The sequence below is a fragment of the Odocoileus virginianus genome, chromosome 18 (genome assembly GCF_023699985.2).
Source record: "Odocoileus virginianus isolate 20LAN1187 ecotype Illinois chromosome 18, Ovbor_1.2, whole genome shotgun sequence".
Taxonomy (NCBI): Eukaryota; Metazoa; Chordata; class Mammalia; order Artiodactyla; family Cervidae; genus Odocoileus; species Odocoileus virginianus.
The window spans coordinates 53,131,819-53,156,873 of NC_069691.1; the positions used below are offsets into that span (position 1 = coordinate 53,131,819).

General features: G+C 41.5%; 1 protein-coding gene and 1 long non-coding RNA gene across 8 annotated transcripts in view; one reads left to right on the forward strand and one right to left on the reverse strand.

The window, feature by feature from the left end:
- Nucleotides 1-25,055, reverse strand: part of CLCN3 (chloride voltage-gated channel 3) — a 98,030-nt gene that overhangs the window by 44,796 nt on the left and 28,179 nt on the right. Inside the window, exon 1 of one of the 7 annotated variants that reach the window (XM_020904345.2) lies at nucleotides 10,810-11,004. The exons of 4 other annotated variants lie outside the window; for them this stretch is intronic. In XM_020904345.2, coding sequence (XP_020760004.1) covers nucleotides 10,810-10,888 — 79 coding nt within the window. In that variant the 5' untranslated portion in view covers nucleotides 10,889-11,004. Of the gene's footprint in view, nucleotides 1-10,556; nucleotides 10,579-10,809; nucleotides 11,005-25,055 lie in introns of those variants that run through there. 2 more of the 7 variants (XM_020904347.2, XM_070480697.1) reach the window with 2 other exon arrangements.
- Nucleotides 11,059-25,055, forward strand: part of LOC110144393 (uncharacterized) — a 29,798-nt gene continuing 15,801 nt past the window's right edge. Inside the window, exons 1-2 of the long non-coding RNA XR_002315877.2 lie at nucleotides 11,059-11,249; nucleotides 19,044-19,090. This is a non-coding gene — a long non-coding RNA (uncharacterized lncRNA). The remainder of the gene's footprint in view (nucleotides 11,250-19,043; nucleotides 19,091-25,055) is intronic.

Sequence of the window (25,055 nt, forward strand, 5' to 3'; positions counted from 1 at the left end):
AAAGTAAAAAGGAGTTTCTGCAAGAAGCCTTGGGGTGAGAAAAGAACAGATGAAGAAGCAAGTCTATACAGTTACGTAAGGTTTGCGGGGGAAACGAGGAGAGGCAATTGAGTAAACAAGAGAGTTAAAACAGTTAAACTGGCAACTGGCTTCAGCTTTTCACATTTTCTACAAGAAAAAAAAAGTAAAATCAAACTAGCCATATGTATTTATAAGCTTTTCATTACTTAGCATATTTTCACTACTCGACACACTTTGTAAAAACCATTTCAAGTCATTAAATGCATCAGTTCAGTTCAGTTCAGTCGCTTAGTCGTGTCCGACTCTTTGTGACCCCATGAACCGCAGCACGCCAGGCCTCCCTACCCATCACCAACTCCCGGAGTCCACCCAAACCCATGTCCATCAAGTCGGCGATGCCATCCAACCATCTCATCCTCTGTCATCCCCTTCTCCTCCTGCCCTCAATCTTTCCTAGCATCAGGGTCTTTTCCAATGAGTCAGCTCTTCACATCAGGTAGCCAAAGTATTGGAGTTTCAGCTTCAACATCACCATCTAGTCAAGGCTATGGTTTTTCCAGTAGTCATGTGGGCATGTGAGAGTTGGACTATAGAGAAAGCTGAGCGCTGAAGAATTGATGCTTTTGGACTGTGGTGCTGAGACTCTTGAGAGTTCCTTGGACTGCAGGGAGATCCAGCCAGTCCATCCTAAAGGAAATCAGTCCTGGGTGTTCATTGGAAGGACTCATGTTGAGTGGCGTGCTGTGGTCCATGGGGTCGCAAAGAGTCAGACACGACTGAGCGGCTGGACTGACTGACTGACTGGGAGTGATATACAGACAGCAGGAGTCTATTCATTTTGACACCTGAACTTCAAAAGGATAACAGGACACAGGACAGTCCCAGATCAGTAGCTCCCAGATTTAACACAAAAACTTTCCTGGAGGTCTGATGCCAGATGCCGTGTCCACCCCTCAATACAGCCCATGCCTGGAAAACAATGAAAGTAGAGAAAAGATCACTTTCTCTGCAGCATGGCCCAGTAGAGAAACCCCATGACCTAATGCACTCTGAGGTCAGAAAGACCTAGATTCAAATGCCACGGCTGCCACATAAGCCAGCAGGAACTACCTACTAATCTCTCAGGTACCTAGGTGATTTCACCCACCCACAGAATATGGTATGTGGACTGCAGATAAACCGTGTAAAATACCTACTATTATATACTATATCTGACAAACAGTAGGAAATCAATAAACACAAGTTACTGTTTCTGCTCAAATATTTTGGAACTTAAAATGGGCTTATTATATTACTTACATGGTATTAATAGTAACCAAAAGACTAGCAATATGACAAAGGGAAGAAAAAAATTGTATTACAAATATGAGCAATGATTTCTTCTTAGAACTGTATACTGAGCAAAAATCCGGTAGATTTTTTAACATAACTTAATTCATTATGCCTGGTATGGCCACAAAAACGAACTTCTAAAACGCACCATAAATGACCAAACTTTCCATGAAGCGGACATCTTATAACTTAAATATCACCAGCAACATTTCACAGTTCAAGTGTCAGCAAGTACGATGTGCTTCAGTGTTAGTGATTCTAGTTAGTTACTGCCCAATGAGTGAGCTTTCTTGCAAAAATAACTTTACTTATAAGAGGACTTTTGTCTTTTTCCCCAAACACAACACTTTATAAAATGCATGCATTCCACTGTAAACACATTTATTAATAAATGCAATCTAAACAAAGAAGTTTTCCATTCTCTGCGGAAAACCCAGTTTCAAGTTTATGCTGCGTTGTTTTGTTCTGTGCTGAGACACAGCTGACGCACACTGCTGCTTAGTGCCAGTTGCACAGCAAAGCGACACAGCTACGCCGTGCGTCTGCTCTTTCTCAAACTCTTCTCCCTCACAGGCTATTGCAGAATACTGAGGACAGTTCCCTGAGCGATGCAGTAGGTCCTCCTCACAGGCTATTGCAGAATACTGAGGACAGTTCCCTGAGCTATGCAGTAGGCCCTTGTTGGGTACCTATTTTATGTATATATAGTAGTGTGTATACATTAACCCCAAATTCCTAAATTGTTCTCCACCCTTTTCCCCTTTGGTAATCGTAATTTTTTTTTCTACCTCTGTGGGTCTACTTCTGCTTAGTATGTAAGTTCATGTATGATTTTATTTGTGTGTGTGTGTGTGCGCGCTCACTTGCTCAGTCGTGACTGACCCTTTGTGATCCCAGGGTCTACAGCCCACCAAACTGCTCTGCCTATGGGATTCTTCAGGCAACAATACTGGAGTGGGTTGCTATTTCTTTCTCCAGGGGATCTTCATGACGCAGGGATTAAACCCATGTCTCCTGCTGTGGCAGGTGCATTCTTTACCAGAGTCACCTGGGAAGCCCCATTTCATTTTTTATATTCTACATATAAGTGATACCATATATTTGTCTTTCTCTGTCCAGCATGCTTCACTATGATGATCTCTGTGTCCATCCATGTTGCTGAAAATGATACTATTTCATTTTTATGGCTAAGTAATATTCCATTGTATGTATGTACATCATCTTTCTCTGTTCATCTGTTTATGGACACTGAGGTTACTTCCACATCTTGTCTATTGTAAACAGTGTTGTTATGAACCTTGAGGTGCATGGATCTTTTCGAATAATGGTTTTTTCCAGAAATATGCCAAAGAATGGGACTGCAAGATCATATGGTAGCTCTATCTTCAATTTTCTAAGGAACTTCCATACTAGTCTCCAGAGTGGCTGTGCCAATTTACATTCCCATCAACAGTGTAGGAGGGTTCCCTTTTCTCTACATCCTCTCTAGCATTTACTGTTTGTACATTTTTTGATGATGACCATTCTGACTGGTTTGACAGTTCACTGTAGTTTTGATTTGCATTTCTCTACTAATTAGTGATATTGAGCATATTTTCATGTGCTTTTTGGCTATTTGTATGTCTTCTTTGGAGAAATGTCAAATTTTTTATTAGGTTGTTTGGGTGTTTTTTTGGATATTGAGCAGTATGAGCTGTGTATTTGAGATTAATCCTTTTGTCAGTCATGTCATTTGCAAATGTCTTCTCCCATTCCATAAGCTGTCTTTATGTTTTGTTTACAGTTTCCTTTATTGTGCAAAAGTTTTTAAGTTTAACTAGCCTCCATCTGTTTATTTTCATTTCCATCACTCTAGGAGGTGGATTCAAAAAGACAGTGCTGTGACTGGTCAGAGTGTCTGTCTACATTTTCCTCTAGAAGTTTATAGGTCTTTAATCCACTGTGAGTTTACTTTTGTGTTTGGTGTTAGAGAATGTTCTAATATCATTATTTTACATGGGCTGTTCAGTTTACCCAGCACCATTTACTGAAGAGACTGTCTTTTCTCTATTGTATATTCTTGCCTCCTCTGTCAAAGATAAACGTCCACCTGTGAGTGGGTTTATCTCTGAGCTTTCTTTCCTGTTTCACTTCTGATCTATATTTCTGTTCTTTTGTCATGATTAGTGTAGCTTTGTAAATACGCTCTGAAGTCAGGGAGCCTGATTCTGCCAGTTTCATTTTTCATTTTTCTTTCTCAAGATTGCTTCAGCTATTGGAGGTGGGGTGGGGTCTTTCCATACAAATTGTAAAATGTTTTGTTCTAGGTCTGAGAAAAATGCCACTGGTAATTTGATAGGAATTGCACTGAATCTGTACATTGCCTGGGGTAATATGCACATGAAAAGCAAATGAAAAGATGCTCAAAATTGGAAAAGACCGAAAGCACAAGGAGAAGGGGGTGGCAGAGGATAAGATGGTTCAATAGCATCACCGACTGAGTGGACATGAATCTGAGCGAACTCTGGGAGAAAGTGGAGGACAGAGGAGCGTGGTGTGCTGCAGGCCATGGGGTTGCCAAGAGTAGGACATGACTTAGCCAATGAACAACAACAAAAATCACTAATTATTAGAGGAAAGCAAATTTAAACTTCAGTGAGGATCACTTTACACTGGTTAGGATGACCATCATCAAAATCTATGTCATTTTGACAGTACTGATTCTTCCAATCCAAGAACACAGTATACCTTTCCATTTCTTTGTGTCATCTTGAATTTCCTTCATCAGTCTTACAGTTTTTAGAATACAGGGTTTTTTGTGTCCTCATGTAGGTTTATTACTTTTAATGTAATAGTAAATGGGACTGTTTTCTTAATTTCTCTTTCGGACTTTTCATTTTTAGTGTAGAGAAATGCAACAGATTTCTGCATATTAATTTCGCATCCTGCAACTTTACCAAGTTCATTAATGAGCTCTAGTAGTTTTCTGGTTATATTATTATTTAAATAAATATTTTCACCAATGGGAAAAGAACAGTCTTTAACAAATGATTCTGCAACAACAGGCTAACCACATGTAAAAGAATGAAGTTGGACCCTACCTGCCTCACACCATACATGAAACTTAACTCAAAAAGGATCACAGGCCCAAATGTAAGGGCTACAATTATTAAACTCTTAAAAAATAGAGAGAGAGAAGAGTGAGTCCTTGTGACCTTGGATGTGTTAATAGTTTTGCAGATAAAATTCCAACGCACAGGTGAAAAAGGAAAAATGTAAATGAGACCACAACAGAAGTAAGATAGTTCTTCCCACCCAGAGGCCATTGAGACTGTTGATGGTGCCTTCTCTCAGAACCCTTATGCGCGTGCACTGAGCTCAGAGGATGAACGGGACAGACCCTCCCCGTGGTCACCAGCCGCTCTGCCTTCGGCTCCAGACCGCAAGGTGGCTGCGACAGCTGTCACGGGCCCTGCTCTGGTCCTGCCGCTCAAAGCCCCGTGCTTCAGCAGGGTCGGCGACAACAGGACATCCCACTCTCATCCTCAGGGAGCTCCAGACGCAGCTGAGGCACAGGAAGCCGCCCACCGACCCTCCACAGGGACCTACTCATAACCCGGCTACCACACTGCTTTCCTTGCTCACAGCTAGAAACATTTCTGACATACTGTACAGATATGTAGCCTAAGTAAAAACAAAGTTTAGCATAGTTACTAGTTAGCATATCCTCTGATACTTTAACTATTTCCTTCCTTCTTTTTTTTTCTTTTTTTAAATACTGGTCACAACCTAACATGTTGAAACTTGTAATTTGACAAAAAATGAACAATAGAAATACAGATATTATTATCTGGCTTCCCACCAATAGAAACCTTTATATTCCTATCCACTAGTCCTCAATTATGTATTTGCTGAACTGAGCTAAAAATGGTACGTAGTTGTTACATCTTAAACTGAACTTATTAACTAGTAAATTTCACCACCATACACCTTCAGTAGTCTAAAATGAATATCCAGATAACATGCATTATTGCTCAGTCATGTCTGACTCTTTAGTGACCCCATGGACTGTAGCCGCCAGGCTCCTCTGTCCCTTGGGGATTCTCCAGGCAAGAATACTGGAGTGGGTTGCCATTCACTTCTCCAGGGGATCTTCCTGACCCAGAGATCAAACCTGGCTCTTCCACATTGCAGGCAGATTCTTTACTGCCTGAGCCACCAAGGAAGCCTATCCAAATAATAGTCCTGCATGCTAAAGCAGGTACATGCTTGTTTACTAAGACTAGTACTTATTATCTCTGGAGTCAATCTCAAAGTCGGGAGAGCACTGACCCTTGCCATTTAACCTCATAGGCAGATTACTATCCATCACACACACACATATAACATATGCACTTTTATTGTAACTTACGAAAGAAGGCAGAGAGAAATCTAAAATTCTGCATACTTCCTACAACCCAGTATCATGTGTCCATTAAATAAGAGCAGGAAGTCTAGTCCCCAATATATTTTTTTTCTTCCCTCTGTGACATTACTGATAAGAAATGGTCACTTTGGTGAGGGAGGGGAAAGTGAATGCTCTAAGTTGACAGTGGAAGTTCTGGAATGTTAACAGACTTCCAAATGAAAGATTAAAGATTAAATGGCAAGCACCTACTTAATAGGTGGCCAATTAAACATCTGCTGGATAAATATGATAAATACAGTATTTATTTGCTCTTTACATTTGCTCTGCCATCCAGTCATATTTAGCTGCAATCTATTTGAACTGCAAAAATCTGGAAATTAAAACTAAATGCCAAAGAAGCTGACAGAAGATACACAACCAGCGGGTAGCAATGCTAAATTACTCAATTCACTGTTTCCTTATCAGTTCTATTGATACCTCAAAATAAAAAGCCACGTTCTTGAAGGTAGGGATGATGAAGTGAGGATTAAGACATCTGCATGACAGGAAACAAGTTCCATGTTCATTTATTCTCTCTGCGTGTAAGATATCCCCATATCATGTGAATAATAAAATCCACGAAAGTTGCTCTCTCCATTGGCAAAGAATAAACTGACAAACTAAACTGAATCTCCGTTCTTGATCTGATTAAGGTTTCAAAGGACTACCAAAAAGCTATACATTAAACATGTTTATTAAAAAACAGATACAAAACTTTAAAATACAACTTAAGCCACCAGTCTCCTGTGGCCTCATGTCAGCACAAAACAGTAACCTCAATGCTGGTAAAACAGCCAAAACCATAAACCTAACGTGTGGGGCCAGAGACTTGCTCACGTTTTGGTATCTGGAAATACAAAGCATTTTTAACTTACAACAAGTCACGAGATGGAATAAAATTAATCATACCAAGTGTCAGTTAGTTTTAGAGAACAGAGCCAGACAGAGTAACATGGAATACATTTACTGACAATTTTAAATTCATATACTGTGGGCAAAATAAACTTAAAGGCAGGCTTTGTTTCATACTATTATTTTATAACAGAAACACTCTTTGACATCAGGAAAAGAATCTCTGGACTTTCCCAGGTGGCACAGTGGTAGAGAATATGCCTTTCAATGCAGGGGACACAAAAGATGCAGGGCCAATCCCTGGGTCAGGAAGATTCCCGAAGTAGGAAATAGCAGTAGGAGTCAGTAGGAAATGGAGTAGGAAATGGCAACCCGCTCCAGTCTTCTTGCCTGGAGAATCCCATGGACAGAGGAGCCTGGTGGGCTACAGTCCATGGGGTCACAAAAAGTCAGCAATTGAGTGACAGCACACACACACACACACACACACACACACAATCCCTATTTGTTCCTGTAATTTACACTCCAATGAACCAATCTGTAAGAAGAGATTTAATTTTCTAGTTGGCTAGAAGATTAAAGGCAATAGACATACAATAAGGATTTGAATTCTAAAATCATATTTACAAAGGAACCTACAGAACACCCCTATGGCAATAAGAATATCATCAAGAACATGAATATTCAAATAATGACCAAAGAATGCTAACTACTGATACTTTCAGGAGGGAATAAAAATGGACAAATTCATCTGTTACAAAAGAAAGAAAAAAAGCTTTACTTAAATTTGTCTCTGAGCTAATAGATGTCAAGAAACAACTTCAGTTAGAAACTAAAAAAACAACCAACTCTGGAATCCCCCTGGTACATTGGTTAGGACTCAGCACTTTGACTACTGTGGGCCAGGTCTTCAATCCTCAGTCATGTAACTAAGATCCCACATGCCACTAGATGCACCGCCCCCCTCAAAAAAAACCATCAAACTTAAAAAGGAAAAGCATACCTCTTACAGTTTAAGACTGTAATGTTCGTCTGGCATTCAAGGTCCTCTGGGGCCCGGCATTCCGCCACCTTCCTATAGGACCCTATTGCTGACCCCATGACAGAACAACACTAACCAGCACGCAGTCCCATTGAGTCACTAACTAGCCTATCCTCCCCACCAGGAACGCACATCAAATCCCCTGTGCATGTGCCAACTTTGACAACACTTGTCAAGGGAGACTCCTCTCCCTCACCGCCACGCGTGAAGAGATTCACAGAACATGCAGTCTGTATCATTCATGAGAAATGTTTTAACTCCCTTGGGGTTCTGTGCTTTTTAAACCCGGGAAGCCTTCGTACGTCCCTACCAAGCTGCACATGCCAAGTCACTGCAGGGACGTACACAATGCAAAGCAGTGTTTCTATGACCAGAGCATGAGTCTCATCATCTGCTTCGAACCCTGACTCTTCCTGCACATTTCTGTACCTCAGTTTCCTCAACAGGAAAATGAGAATTATAACAGTACCTACTCCACAGTCTGTGGTGAAGATTAAAATGGTTTGTTACACATCAAGGAACTGGTAAAGGTAAAGCACTTAAGTCACTTCAGTCGTATCCAACTCTGCAACCCCATAGACTATAGCCCACCAGGCTCCTCTGTCCATGGGATTCTCCAGGTGAGAATCCCGGACTGGAGTGGGTTGCCATGTCCTCCTCGCCCAGGGCATCTTTCTGACGCAGGGACTGAACCTGCACCTCCTGTGTCTCCTGCGTTGCAGGTGGGTTCTTTACCGCCAGCGCCACGGCAGTGTGCGCCTCTCAGTCACTGTGTGCGTCACTAATACCACCACCAGTTCTCCAGCACCGGAGCGCGCCTCACACACAGGAGCTCAACAAAAACTCTGAATGAGACAGTATTCAAATAATGCTAAAAACCCCAAAGATCAAACCCACTATAAGGGCCTGTTAGAATAAAAAAGAATTCTACCTCCAAACCACCTAAACTTCAGGAAGGAAGTCAGAGTATAAAACTAGCAATCCAAATCCAAAACTCCAAAAAAACTAAAGCTTCTTTTTTTCCCCTGATGAAGATGGAAAAGACATTATACGAAAGAACTTAATAGTGTCTGTATAGGAAGGAAATATATCCCAAAAGATAACTATTTCTAAAATGTCATCTTAATTTCTAACCCATCAAAAATACATTAATTCTATTTTTATATCTACATACATTTCTAGTCTCTATATTATTCACTTAAGTTGGAACCTTCATCATTTACCATCTCGCCTTGACAATGAACATTAAATTTAATTTACTCCACACAGGTAATTCCTAATTCCAGCACTCAGTAATTCCATAAACAGTCACATTTGCTTTGCTGATATCCTTCACAATTTTATACTTTGGTTGCTGCCTCTTCACTCTTCCCCAGCCCCAAGAGCTCTTTCCTCATTGCCATTTTGTCCTCCTTGGGTAGCTGACTCTTTTCTTGGTTTCTGTTTCTCCACTTCCAGCTCCTTTGTTTGACCCATGGTCAGAGAAAGTCATAAATTATGGAAAACCTCTTATCCATAGATACTAGGATACAGTCAAGTAAGCCTAATAACCAACTGATTTGTACTACAATGACACAATGTTACTTCAAAAACACTGGCTTAGGTTAGCTGGGTAAGGTCTCCTCAAAGTATGAGGAACCCATCTATGATGCCAAGAGTGGAAGAGACTTAGACTTTAGGCAAGATTTCTAAAGAACCATTTGTGAAAACATAATAGAAACAAAAAGTTTCTATTTTAATAATAACCATATCAGGAACCACGCCTACTTGCACATAAGGTTTGGCTGATCTCTTATTACTTGCATACCTTATACAGAGGTGAGGTCCATACCTAAGCTGTGGTAAAGACTGTCAAGTCTATCACGGGGAATTTAAATTTCCCAACTGCATGTCTCCTGGTTTATTATAAATTACAAATCAACAGATGGATGTTGAAACAGCTCAAAGAAAACACAGTTTAATTGCTGATTAGCAAATACTGTGACAGTTGAGCAGTCACATTCATTCACATCCCGTTTAAAGAAATTCGTACCAGAAAAGGAATGATGAGAGCATAGGAAAAAGGAGAGCAGGAGGAACATGTTAGAACTGGAAAAACAAACAATCCCAGCAATTCTGGGTGCAAAGACTATGAGAAAATTTAATTTTCTTCTTTATGCTTTTAGGTATTTCCCCAAATGTTCTAAAATAATTTATATATATAAACATGTATATACACACATATACATATGCATACTTTACTAAAAAGGACAATATATGTAACATGATCTTCATTTTCTCAAGCACGCTTTTATAAACAACAGGCTACCACAGGATGTTTCAACTGTTCAGAGCCTAAAATATTGTCTAGAAGACACAATTCAATAAATATTTGTCAAATATATTACCTTTTTTTAATCCTAATGGAACATAACACCAAAAGAAGGTGTTATCATAATATATTTTAAATAAAAGAGGCTAAATACGCTCAGGAAAATCATGACTTCCTTACTTTAAAAAATGAGTTTATAATATGAAGTTTATAAATTCAAACTCATAAAGGCTCAGGAAGGCATCTAGCTCAGAGTTTGTGTTTTGTTTTGCTCAGAGATTTTTTGAGGTTCAATTTTTTTTTTCTAAAACTGCCTGTCTATTTTTAGAACGATCAGTTTAAGAAAAATGAAAAAAGGGCAGTTTAATTAACATGTAATCAGTTCTGGCAGTGCCTGCCGAAAGATTTACATGAATGCTGGGCGCTTTTCTGGTTTTTACAAACCACTATTATTCTTTCTGATCTGTGAAAATGACTCCGTGTGTTGGTATCATTCCACTAATTTTTACCAGATACCTATGGAAGACAATATAGTCACTCAGCTGAAAGCACACTAAATAAAAAATACTGACATGAAAATGTGTTCCTCTTTAAGCAGGTAGAGCTTCTCCTAGGAACTGACTTCGGGGTGCAAAGCTCCATGGTAGGCGACAGCAGCTGAAACCCAGTGGCACCTTAATTAAGGAGGAGAAGCACCGCCGCCCGCGCCCCGCGACAGGACCTGTGCGCGCAGTGACGGCGGCCGCGCTGCGCACGGAGGGAACCGCCGACCAGGACCTCCATCGGCCTCACCGCGGCCGGGACCAGCCCAACAACCCGCGTTACCTCGCTTGTGCAGCTCCCGCAGGGGGATGCAGTCTCCGCCCCCGTCGTAGGGCAGGTAGGGGTCGGAGGCGGCGTCCATGGCCGAGGTCCGCAGGAAGAAGCTGAGGGAAAGCTCGCGAGCTCACCGCCCGCGCGCGCCCCGGAACCCCGCCGCAGCAGGTTGGGTAGTCGCCATGCCCGACCTGTCGGCGCGCGCAGCCTCGCGGGCTGACGTCACCCAGGCGCCACGGTTGCCAGGGCGACGGGCTCGCCTCCCCATCAGTCAGGCCCCGCAACGTGTAACGGTGACTAAGACCAGGGGTGACAGACCAAACAGCCTCCACAGCAAGGGGGCAACTACAGCAAGGCGACAGAGACCTACTTGTCGATTTCTGAATACAGAGCTGTGCAAAGAAATTATGCGCGTACAGAAGGAATGAAACATTTCATTCCCAACTTAGGTAAGTGGGGATGACACGCTAAAAAGGCCACGTGATTTTACCGTATAAATACACAAATTTATATGTAGCCACGTCACGTGAATCATAAACATAAAGAAACAGAAGATACCGAAGTCTTCAAGACACTTGGTTTTTAAGTCTATTCTTAAGTATCTAAGATGTACTAATGCAGACTTCTACTGTGGCTTCAAAAATTCAGTAACTGGACCATTACTAATCCCCTTCAGCAGCCTCCTTCCTTCAGGAACCAGCTAGTTAAGAAAGACGTCGAGGTTTAAGAAAGAAACTTAACATCCTAGGTAACTTTGCTAGTTGTCAAATTATGCAAAAAGAGACTTAGTAGCTGGGAGACTTTCCTCTCTCCTGACTTCTACTTTTCCTACCTCACAGAGATTTTCGTTGTGCTGTAAAAAGGTGGGGGGAGGGGGCTTTAGTGAAATATGTCTCAGCGTGTACTCTAATGGTCTCCTTGCTAGACATTTTATGAAACTAGAAATAAGGGAACTCAGGCTACAGAACGTTTCAAAATGGATCATTTTTATTTTCAAAAGCTATCATTTTTATTTTTCGCTGTATGACCAAGTTGTAAATCAGGACAAAACAGGTTAAGAGAGTGACCCCAAATACCAGGAAAACTTGCAGAGAGCTTTTCATCTTATAAAAAGGCAGGGAAGAATGTAAGTAGTATAAAACTAAATTATTTATAAATGCCATATAGAATGCATCTTTTTAAAAAAAGTCTTGTAAGAGTAGAACTTAACACACCAAAGTATGTTTCATTTCAAACTGTCATTCCAAAAAAAAAAAAAAGCTAATGCTCATTTAAGCTGAGTTCAAATTTTTACAGCTGCCTCTCAGGTGATTCCTCCCTAGACTATGAGATTCTTTTTCTGAAATAGCTATGGTGGGCAATGCCACTAAACAAAAATTCATTAAAAGCTGTTCCACAGGACTCCGGGGTTTTGTAAAATGTGTTTTTGTAAGCACTGAATGTGCCAACCCTAAGGTCTACTCCAATTCAATGATTTTATATGAGAACTGCGGGCAAGAGAAGGAAAGAAAGGACTCAGACGACAGTAAAGAGAAGAGAGATATTCAACTTGTCTAGTTGTTGCTTATTCGCTCAGTCATATCTGACTCTTTGCAACCCTGTGGACTGCAGCATGCCAGGCTTCCCTGTCCTTCACTATCTCCCAGAGCTTGTTCAAACTCATGTCCATCAAGTCGGTGATTCCATCCAACCAACTCATCTTCTGTCATCCCCTTCTCCTCCTGCCTTCAATCTTTCCCAGCATCAGGGTCTCATCCAATGAGTTGGCTCTTCGCATTAGGTGGCCAAAGTATTGGAGCTTCAGATTCAGCATCAGTCCTTCCAATGACTATTCAGGGTTGATTTCCTTTAGCCTTGACTGGTTTGATCTCCTTGCTGTCCAGGGGACTCTCAAGAGTCTTCTCCAGGACCAGAGTTCGAAAGCATCAATTCTTTGGTGCTCAGCCTTTTTAATTGTCCAGCTCTCACATCCGTACATGACTACTGGAAAAACCATTTGTCTAGTACATCTTAGTTATTATTAGTTATTTGGGAACTTTTTAAAAGTTAGATTAAATGAAGTTTTTTTATTTCAAAAAGTTTGAACCTCAGAAAGACATACCTTCTTATAAAATCCCACCTGGGATTTAGGAGTAAAAGGGTTCTGGGAAAGGAATGTAGACAAGTTACTGCCACAGGAATGTTCTATCTAATTCTCTCTGGTTCTGGTATTAGCATTTATGATATGACTGTGGGTGGCTTTTTCTTTCTGTTTTCTTCACATTTTCTTGGAAATGATTTTTTTTTCTTTTTTCCACATGGAGAAAGGCGTCAGAGCCAGCCCACCCACCGTCCCACTCCCCTTCCACGATCCTGTCTTGTCCCAGCCCCCAACCTCTGAAATGATTTTTTAAAACAAGGAAATCTAACTTTTAAACAAAGAGCCAACTTTGCTAAATTAACCAAGAGTAAATTTGGTCCTTTTTGGTACTTTGGTATGTCAAGGTCTACTATTACAAGACTTTTAAAAATGGCATTTAGAAATAATTTCATTTTATACTACTCATATTCTTCCCTGCCTTTTTATAAGATGAAAAGCTATCTACAAGTTTTCCTGGTATTTGGAGGCACTCTCTTAACCTGTTTGTCCTGATTTACAACTTGCTCACACAGGAAAACTAAAAATGACAGCTAGCCAGCACTAACTAAAGGGGGAAGAATACTTTCCCTATAAAATATACTGATGGCATTGCATAGGTAAATGTTTTTGTAGCCTGAGTAAAATGAATACTTTAAAGAACACTGTATTTCTGTATGTAGGCATGTATATATTATATACAGTGTATCTGTATACAGTCAAGTTTAGAATGAGATGCACTAGACTTAACTGTTATCACTCAGAGTAGAATGAGATGGAAGTGGGGAGGCTGATGGTACATTCAGTTTTTACTGTATATAGCTCTACATTTTTGAAAATTTGAAAAACAAATACATCACTCATTAATTTTGAAATAAATCTTTTTTAAGTAATCTGAAAATTTAAAGAATTTCAGAAGTAAACAAATTTCTTACGCTTATGGGGTCCATGGCTGCCACATTCTCTTCCAGTAAAAGCATTATTTAGGCTCAGGTGCTTTCTAATTATACTTTAGAAAAAAGGACAAGGTAAACTGGAAGGTGTGGCCAAAGAGGACTTTGACACAGATTAGGTATTATCAGACTAAGAACCTGAATTACAGTTAAAGAGAGAAGACAAATTCAAGAATTCCAAGGCACTCGGGTGGGGTGGGGGAATGCCTCGGTCACCTACAAACTGGCACTTGCCATCTGCCTCTAGGAGATCAAATTCTGAGCTGCTGATGTTCAACATCATGTGAAAGGAGTTCAGGGTGGAGAGCAGGAAGGAAGCACTCTGTGCTCTGGGAAAACTGGCAGGACAGGTCTTCAGATAGTTAGGTATTTTCAGAAGCCGATTTTATGAGCCCATTTCTTGCATCTCTTCTTATCTAGAAAAGCACTGCAATCCTCCATAGTGACCTCCGCTCCTCATGACTAGCCGTGAGCTGGCTGATGAGCCTCACCCGGCCCCCCCACCCTTCCCACCACGATCACATACTGACCTCCCCACCTCCCACCTCTTTGGAGCAGTTTCTCAGAGCTATCTGAGGTGCTGTCTCCCTGACTACAGGCATCATTTTGCCCCAGATAAAGCTTAACCCACAGTTCTCACATTGTGCGTTTTAAGTTGACGCTCAGGACGAAACCTCTGAAGAACCCAAACCAAGAATTGGCAGCACATGAAAGGATTTAAAACTTCAAAGGGGGAAGGTGTCTCTACTCCCCAAATGCTCCCCGGTCCTACCCCCAAACTGATGTGGTAGTCTGGAGGTGTGTGAATCAGGGAGGCAGGTATACACAGGATAGTGTATAACCATACATTGTAACTACACATACATAGGTATATATAATCTTTCAACCCCTCCTAACCCACAGGACCCAAAAAATCTACATTAGAAGTACTTTAAAAATAAAAGTATTTTTTGCCTTTAGATCTAACTACCAATTTACTGGAAACAAAAAAACAGAGACACATGTTAAGTGAGAGCTCAGGAACACAATTAGGAAAACCCAAAATGGGAAACAAATGACCAAATTTCTTCATCAACAAATGAATTAAAAAAAAAAAAACGGGGGGGGGGGGGGGGGGGACCTGTAGAAATTTTTTTTAAAAGATTTAAAGGATTTATCAACCAGTTTCAATGTAACAACTGGGAAACAATTGGGAAAATGTGAAATAGAGAAGATCACTGATTATAAGGAATTATTTATTTTTTAGATGTAGTAGTCTTTAAAAGAATCATCTTTTAGACATACATATTAATAGAGCAGCAGCAGCAATGCAATAGATACAGAAGAACAACCACCACTACCTAGAGCTGAACAGTAGTTAAGACAGACCTCAGTGCCTAAGTTGGCTCAATTTTCCACTACTAACCAATGATATGACTATATCGTCAAGACATCACAAATAAGTCATTAGAATTAGTAAGAGCTAAAGTGGATAAATTTTTAAAAATATTTAACAAACAACTGAATTTCAAAATATACCAGCAGTTAGCATGTTAAATTTTAAAATAAAAATTGCATTAAATAGCAATAGCATTTAAAAATTACCTATGAACAAGTGTAATAAAGAATGAAGACAAAAGTCAGTAGGAAGACTAAAGGCATTTAAAAAGACAAATATATGGAGAAGTACATCACGTTCATGAACTGAAAGATTCAAAGATTCAGACTTAATGACAGTCAATATCCCAACAGGAACTAACAACACTGTGTATCAACTATACTTTATTTAAAAAAAAAAAAAAGACATTTTTGTGGCAAACTGCTAAAGCTTACATGGAAATAAAAAGGCCCAGGAATAAATAAGGCACTCTTAGAGAACAGGAGAGAGTTGCTTTATTTACTAGGCACTGAGACTGTTTATAGACTTACAGTGATTTAAACAGAGTGCTTTTGACATAAAGCTATTAAAATAACCAAAAGTATATAATAGGGAGTCTAGAAATAGACCCTCCTTTATATATGACCCTTGATATATAGCAGAGGTGGCTCTATAAAAGAGTGGGTAAAAAATGGTTTTCTTAAATAAGTGGTATTTGGACCACTGGCTATTTCCATGAAAAAAAAAATTATATACACCCTAATCCACACACATTTACAAAAATGTCTCAGATGATTATAGACCTGAATGTGGAAGGCCAACGAAGCTCTCACAAAATAATAGGGAGGAATATCTTCATGAACTGAGGGCAGGGAAATTTTTCATCAAGACACAAAAACCATTAGTCATAACACAAAACATTATTATCCAGGACCATATTACAATTAAGAACATCTGATGAACAGAGTCTGTCCATTAGGAGAATGTTACAACCGAATGTGTGTATCCCACCAAAATGTATACAGAGAGAAATAATTACCAGTGTGGTGGCATCTGGAGGTGGGGCCTCTGGGAGGTGATTAGGTCATGAGGGTGGAGCCCTCATGAAGGGGGTTAGTGCCCTTATAACAGAGCTCCCTGAAGGACACAGAAAAAACGGCAGACCAGGAACCAAAGTGGCCCCTCTGCAGCAGACATGGAGTGTGCTGGCCTCTAGAACTGTGGGAAATTAATGCACGGGGTTAGAGCCACCCAGTCTGTGCTATTTCTGTTATAGCAGGCCAACCAGACTGAGACAGAGAGTGAAACACCACCCACAGAATAAAATCATGTAATGGAAAGCTTGCATATAGAAAATGACTAACGTTTACATATCTCTAAGACACACAGGTCGATAGAAAAATCAGCAGATGACTTGCATAGGTACTTCAAAAAATTTTTTCAAATAGCCCCTCAGCATGAAAAGATGCCAAGGAAATGCAAATTAAAGCCACAATCAGAATCCATGACACACTCAGCAGATGGACAACATCAAAAGTCAGACAACACCAAGTAGCTGGTGAAGGTGGAGCTGTCATACATAGTCACCTGAGTGTAAACTGAATCAACACTATAAAAAATAAAGCCTATAACCTGACAAGTTCACACCCAGGCCAGTGAAACTTGTGCACATACCCACCAGGATACACGGACCACAGTTAAAACAGCAGTGTCTGTACCCACCAGAAATGGTTAAGAACTAGGAGATCCATCAGTAGCAGAATGAATATCTATACTGTGGCATATCGACAAAAAAGAGTGACATAATCTAGAGCAACGTCACAACAGCTACTCCCTGCAACAAAGATTCTTGAAAATCATGCTTTGTAAAAGCAAGAAACAAAGAAATATGTACTGTATGACTCAATTTATTTAATCTTCAAAAGCAGGGCATGCTACATGATAATCCCAATGATGCATACCTAGATGATCAAACCATAAATGAAAGCAACCAAGTGACCAGACAAAGAGATAACAGTATTTATCTCCAGAGAAAGGGAAAGGGGTGTGGTCGGGAAGCTGCTGGAGCGAGTCATGCTAATTTTCTTAATCTGAGCAGGTTGCAAGAGTGCTTGCTGTGCAGTAACTCACTCTGCACAAGTGTGCTTTACGCATCTTTATGATGTGTGTTATGCGTCACAATTCAAAAGTCTTTGAGTTTTTGAGTTAGAAATTTATCCTGCCACCTCTGATTCTACTAGCATTTAGTGTGGATTATTATTGTTTCTTCCCTATCCTAACACCCTCTAGTCGAATCTTATTTAGTCTCAAACAAGTTACAAGTAACATGTTCATAATAATCACTGACAGGTTCATAATAATCTACTCTGACTTTCATTTGTTCTAAGCATAGATTCTTCCAAGGAATTTCCTCTAAACGCTAGTGTTTTAGAACTGTTTAAACCAGTCCACTGACTCCCTATGATTTTAGGTAGTAATATTTACCTCAACTGATGATTTTATAGGTTTACTTCATAACTTCTGAAGCCTTTTTCAATTCTTAACTGGAACCACTGCACAAAACAGGATTTAACTGTTTTCTCAATTCTCCCAAGAGTTCATAAGTAATGGTCTCCATGCACAAAGCAATAATTCATTACATCATGACATTAGGGTAAGGAGGTAGAGTATAATACTAAACAATTATTTACTGACCTAGTAATTTCAATAACTTTCTATGGACTTCTTTCTGTAGAGCAATTAACAGTAATTACAGGTGACATCTGAGGTAAATATCATCAGAATCTATAGATGATAATCAAAACTAAGCTCACATCTTCCCAATGATCTTTCTGAGAATATCCAACCACCATTTGATTGCCATTGGTATAATAGACTAATTTCATTAAGGCGCCCCTTTACCAGACCAACTTCTTTTTCCTAGTTTGTTAGTAACATCTTGAATCACAGCACTTCATAAACTTAGTATGGGTTAGCTCTCCCTAAACACATGACCTTACCCATATGCATGCACATAAATTCAGGAAGTCCCCTACTCTGCGTATATTAGGTAGGAGATACAGGTGCAGAGAAAATTTACAAGTTAGTTGGCAACAGAACCTGAAAGGTGTCAAATGTATTAAGAACATGACGGTGCTTAGAATAAGTATCAGATCAACCTTAGAAATATTTGCTCATTTCTAAAAATAATTCTGAGCAGAGTGTGTGAAAAAGTTTTGACCTTCTCCTGACAGATAGACATTAAATGATAGTGGCCTTGTTTTTATTAACTTTAAGTATTTCTAAAAAACCTTTTACTGAGGATTCATGATATAGCCACTTCATGTTTTTTTAAAGGGTTGAGTTTATATTGCCAAATTCAACTTTAAAGGCAAATGCCTCACTCATTAGAGCAATGCCACCAATGTTATCGGGAGAGGCCAGATGAAACTAAAATCAACTTGTCACCTGCTGAAGACCTCATGCACATACATAACCTCTGAAAAGCTGTAGCATAGTCAAGTTATTCTAATTCAGAATACATTTCTTGTGTTTCTGAGCTGTACCATAATCTTACACTGTCAGTAATTTGTTTCTGCTTACAAAGTGCCAGGTGAGGACACTGAGTTTACTGAAAAATTACTGTTGGATTATGTTATTAACATGTTCTACCTGCAGCTGATACCAAACAAACTTCATTATTCTTATTCACAGAAACTGACGAACTCCAACCATCTTAGTGACTTTTTAGCAACAATTCTACCATCCATTTTCAAAATGTATTCACTACACATTAACAAATGTTAATAAATGCCTTTCTCCCAATAATTTTTTCCAGGAATTCAGAACACATTCATGTATTCAAACATCATGCAACCATTAAAGGTAAGGTATGCTTTTGTAACATACGGCAATGTTTTTAATATTAACTGAAAAAGGTCCCAGGTTCCACCTTGTACATGGCACTACCAGCTTCACATGCTAATAGCATAGAACTCTCCCTTTCAACCCCAACCCCCATCCAGTCCATACATCTGGCTTGATTCACATGGGAGTCTCTACTGACTCCATCTGCTCAGCAGGTCACTCTGCCCACCTGAGAACCCTCATCTCCCTTCTGACTTACGACGCTCACCTCCCTGCTCTCACTACCTTCTAATCCATCTGCACACACGGCAGCTAAGCAGTCTTCTAAAGTCACTATCATCACACTACTGCCCCATCACTCTTCAGGGGAAAGAGCCAAACCTTAAAATGCAGAGTTTCAACCTCCCTCAACGACCCCTCCAACCACAGTCCCTTCCCTCTCTAGCCCCTAACTCCTTCCTCCCCAAGGATCTCCGGACTATACCCGCACTTGTACCCCAACTCCCAGCACACCACTCCTTGCCCCCGTCACCTCCTCAACTCCTCGTTTTTCAGTTCTCACCTCCAGTGATGCATCTGCGACCCCCTCACTTACATGTCCTCACGCCCACACTGCTGCCTTACAGCACTCCCCAGGACACCACTGTCACTGTCCCCTGCGGGGTTATCACTGATCTCAGTGGCGCTCTCCCTCTCAGCAGAGCCCAGACTCCGTGAGGGAGACTCACGGCACTCTTGCTCACTGCTCCATCTCCAGCACCTGGCATGGCGCCTGGCCCACAAAGGAGCCTAACAATTACTTGCTGGATGGAAAATACATAGAAGTCACTCTAGAAAAAAATACACCGAAACAGTCAGTTACCTATGAGTAGCAGGATTATGAGGGATCTTAATTTAGCACATTTAATTTCTATCAATCACATTTTCTACAATAAGCACATTTTGCTTTTATTATTTATAAGTTAATGCTTTTGGACTCATTTTTTAAAATAAACGTTACTTTGGACTAATTCTAGCTGTGTAAGACAGTGGCAAAAACTGTACAAAGAGGTCCTGAGTATCTCTCACTCAGCTTCCTAGACTACTATCCCAATTATTAATTCCCAGTTAATATCCTGTGTGGGCTTCCCTCATAGCTCAGTTGGTAAAGAACCCGCCTGGAATGCGGGAGACCTGGACTCAATCCCTGGGTTGGGAAGATCCCCTGGAGAAGGGAAAGGCTCCCACTCCAGTATTCTGGCTTGGAGAATTCCATGGACTGATCGGGTGGAGAGGGAGGTGGGAGGGGGGACTGGGATGGGGAATACATGTAAATCCATGGCTAATTCATGTCAATGTATGACAAACACTACTGCAATGTTGTAAAGTAATTAGCCTCCAACTAATAAAAATAAATGAAAAAAAAAAGAAAGAATTCCATGGACTGTATAGGCCATGGGGTCGCAAAGAGTCGGACACGACTGAGTGACTTTCTTTCACTTCACTTTCACAATGTCCTGTGTGTCCAGGGCATGTTTTTCTCAGCTAAGAAACTGACATCAGTACCCTTCCATTCAGGAAAGGCCAGACATTCTCTGGCTTCAACAGCCTCTGCCACTGTCCTCTCTGTCCCCCAGGGTCCCATCCAGGACACCACACTGCATTTAGGCAGTGCATCTCTCAACTCGTCTGGTCCTGACAGTTTCTCAGTCTCTCCTTCTTTGTCATGACCTTGTCCCCATCAGTCTAGCTTTGTCTACAGTCCCTCCTGTGCTTAGACTGGGGTTATGAGTCTTTGGAGAGAGAATCACCAAGGCAGGTGGCCTTCTCGTCACATGCTGGGGGTATGCGATGCCCACACGGCCTCACTGGAGGTGGCACCTCCAGTGTCTGGTGTGACAGGGGTGGCCAGCTCTCTCCACTGCGGAGTTCCTAGTGTCCCAGGCTCTAGCCTTGGGGGGCCAGTCACCACATCCAGCTCATCATCAAGGGAGAAGGAGGGAGGAAGGCAGCCCCTCCTCCTCAAGGGTGGGACAGCTACAGAAATTATCCGGGAGACTTGTCTGTCTTTTCTCCCCCACTTATAAAATGTTCAGTCATTTATTTCGGCTCCTATCGTTTACATCGCATAAATGAACTCGTGTACACTGATCTTACGCGTTGGTTATAGTGCAGTTCTACCTTATTTTTGTGCTCACGTGTTTGGCCACAAGGTGCTCTCTCGGGTTCCTTCCAGCGTTCCTTTGACCCGTCTTGGTCTTTCTGTTTCTGAGCATTTCCTTCCTTCTGGTGCTACACCCCTTGTATCTTGCCTGCCCCAGGTCTAGAATCAGCACTTCTCCAACACAACCCGCATCATCACTAAACCCTGCAGTTAACTGTATGAGATTATTATGAATCCAGGATAACCTATGTGAATGTCATGATGTAATCTGTTTGACTAAGTACAGATAACCTTTGAGAACCCAAGCCAAAACTGCCACAAAGGACTCACACATGTAACAGTAACATTTGTACGATTTCTTCTACTATTGTTCTATTTTGTTTCCAAGATTAATCTGAGTTGGGTGAGTAGACTAGATATTCACATTCACCTTTTAGATAAGAAAGATGAGAAGCGGAAGCACTGCCAGGACTAACTCCAGGGCACTGGACACAATGTAGCCACCTCCTCTATCCTGTGGCTTCTCCCTCCTGATGACTCTTCATTTGGGGCCCCCGTGTGATATGATCGTGACCACGTGGGTGTATGACAGTTCCTGCCACTCCACTGGCGCCATGTGTGTCCAGTTAAACCAAAACTGTTCTCAATACACCTATATTAGTTAAATAAATAAAAAAGGGGAAGAAAAGCCTCCTAAACATTATAAAGCAAACCTAGCTAATATGTTAAACAGGATGAATATTTTATAAAGCAGTAAACTTTCAACAAGCTTCTACTGGATGTATGCTAATATATTAAACATTTTAAGAAGAGAGAATGAAATAAACCACATCCATGGCTGACCATGGTTGACTAACATCCCAATGCCACAAAGTTTAGAAATAAAGAAAATAAGATTGCTCATCAAGAGTTAAGAAATGCCATTAGTACATAATGGATCAGCCCTAAACAGAACAAAGCAGACAGAAAAACAAATGACTTTCCTGCCAACATGAATTAGTAGGATAAATATACTGAAAGATGGCAAGCTTAGTCCAGGAAGAAGGCAAGCTACAACCAAAATAAATTTAAAAAGCCAAGAAAGCAAACACACAACAGAAGCAACATAGCTCACGACACAGGAGGGTCCTAACCCACGCCTGAGAAGTCAGGGAAGGCTTTCCAGGGGCCTGAGGTAAAACCTGAGGAGCAAGGCACAGGTAATGCCAGGTGTTACAGGCAGAGGAAAGGTGTGCAGAGACCTGGAGCTAAGCCAGCCAGGCACAAGCTCTACCCTAACATTCACAAGGCCCAGCGAGAGCATCATCGAATGTTCGCCGTACAGCTAAACATTTCAGTTATAAAGCAAGTTAAACAGTTCAGAAAACACTTTTGATCTTTCTATACGGGCAAATGCACCTTACAGTCAGTTGGAAGTTTTGGCTCAGTTTTATAAATCTGCAGACAAATTGGTGACAATTTGCAAAACACCGTAAAGCATTAACAAGGGGCTTCCCTGGTGGTTCAGTGGTAAAGAGTCTGCCTGTTAATGCAGGAGACACGGGTTTGATCCCTGATCCGGAAAGATCCCACATGCCACGGTGAAACTCAGCCAGTGCTGCAACTACCGCAGCTGCATGCCGAGGGAGAGCGTGTGCCGCACAGTGAGGGAGCCACCGCAGGAAGAGACCTGCACCATCACGAGAGCCCCCGCAGCAGTAAAGACTCAGCACAGCCAGAACAAACAAACAAAGATAAGTTAAAAAGCGTTAAAAAAACTCCACCATCCAGAGAAAATTCACTGCTTTGGTGTATCTCCCACCAAATGTGTGCAGGGTGTGTGTATGTGTGTATTCTGTATTATGAGAACTGGGATCACATTATACACGCAGATTTTGCCCTTTTTATATAAGCCCTTCCATTCATATTGCTTATAAAATACCAGACAACAAGGTACCGTACTCAGTTCCCCGTGTGCATCTTGCAGCTGGCTTATCTCAAGTCAGAATTCCCACAGTGTGTTCACGTGTGCCCACAGAGCCCTGGAGACACCAAGGTGGTCCACAGCATTTTTCCTGAGATGAGATTTCTGCGCAGGCCACCTACCACGACAGTGGCAGGTGAGCACAGGTTCAATGATCTGAAATGACATGATGTGTTCTCAGCCACTTATGGAAGTCAGAAGTGCACAGTCCAGGTGTCTGTGGGGGCGCCCCTTCTGGAGGCCCCAAGGGAGAATCACCTCCATGCTCATCTCAGCTTTCCCTGGCCCACGGCCCCTTCCTCTCGTCACTGAGCCCAAGCTCACTCTGCTCGCCACATGACAGGCCAATGAATCTGAGACCAGGTGCTGAGGCAAGGAAGAAACTTTCATCAGGGAGCCGGCAGACCAAGAAGAGGGCAGGCTAGTGCCTCAAAATAACCATCTCATTGGGGTATGCAAGCCAGGTTCTTTTATAGATTAGAGAGAAAGAAGCAATGAGGAGCTAAAGTCAAAAGGCAGGAGAGGGAGATGCAGTGGGGAAGTAAAGTGAAAGAGTCTTCAGTCGAGCAAAACATCTTCAAGGGAGCGGCCAGCCTTTGGACAGGGTGTGTTTATCTCATCTATTCACAGGTGGGCAGGAACAAACTCACTCACCAAGAGCTGAACAAAGGCACTTTAGTTTACAGCCAAGCAGAGGGGCAGGGTTCTCCAGGCAAGCTACTGAGTATGATTATAATAATAAAAGCAGGTCAAAGAAACAGTTTCCAACATGGAGTCAGAATAGGCTTTCTCCCTGCAACTCTCTCAGCTGGCCAACCCCGGTTTCAGACTCATCCTCCCGCCTCTTCCATTTAAGGATGCTTGGGACTTCAGTGGAGCTACCCAGATAATCCAGGATAATGGCTCCATTTCAAGATTCTTTACTTATTCAAATTGCAGAGTCCCTTCTATCATGTAAAGTAACATATTAACAGGCTCCAGGGACCAATCACAGGGGCGGGGGAGGGAGATTATTCAGCCTCCACAAGACTCTTTTTCACTGTATTCATAGTGCAAGAGCAACACGTAGTAGGTAGTGGCTGGCGTTTAGTACAAATCCAGTAGCAGCAGAACTTCCCTGGTGGCTCAACTGGTAAAGAACCCATGGGCAATGCAGGAGACCTGGGTTCGATCCCTGGGTTGGGAAGATCTCCTGGAGAAGGAAAAGGCTACCCACTCCAGTATTCTGGCCTGCATTCCATGGACTGTATAGCCCATAGGGTCTCAAAGAGTCAGACACAACTGAGTGACTTTCACCTTCACAAGTGCCACCAACACAGACTGGCGGCCACTGAATTCTCTACCACCACATTTTCATTAGACAAAAGCCTGATTCCCTTACAAATGCCCCTCGCAAAACAGCAGAAGTTACTCAGTTTATGAAACTGCAACTCTTGAGTGTACATCCTTTTAATGGAAAGAACACACAAAACCCTTTTGCATAGACTGTTCAGCAATGGTGTCATCTTGAGGAAAAGCAAATATTACCTTTTGGGATCGTGGGATTATTGGTGTCCACACTGAAAAACATGACTCAGGTTTTGTGTAATAAAATAATGAAAACATTAGCAAGATCTGAAGAAATCTGTTATGGGCTGAACTGTGCCCCACCAAATGGGTACAAGAACACCCTGCACCCCACCCCAGCACCTCAGAATGTGACCTTTATAAGAGTAATTCAGATTAAGTAAAGTCACTGGGGCGGGGCCTAATCCAGGAGGATTAGTAAACTCGAGCCTTTAGGCCTCAGACACACAGACCCTGTGAGGATACCGCGAGAAGACAGACGCTTACAAGCCAAGGACAGAGGCCTCAGAAGAAACCAACAGCCCTGCCAA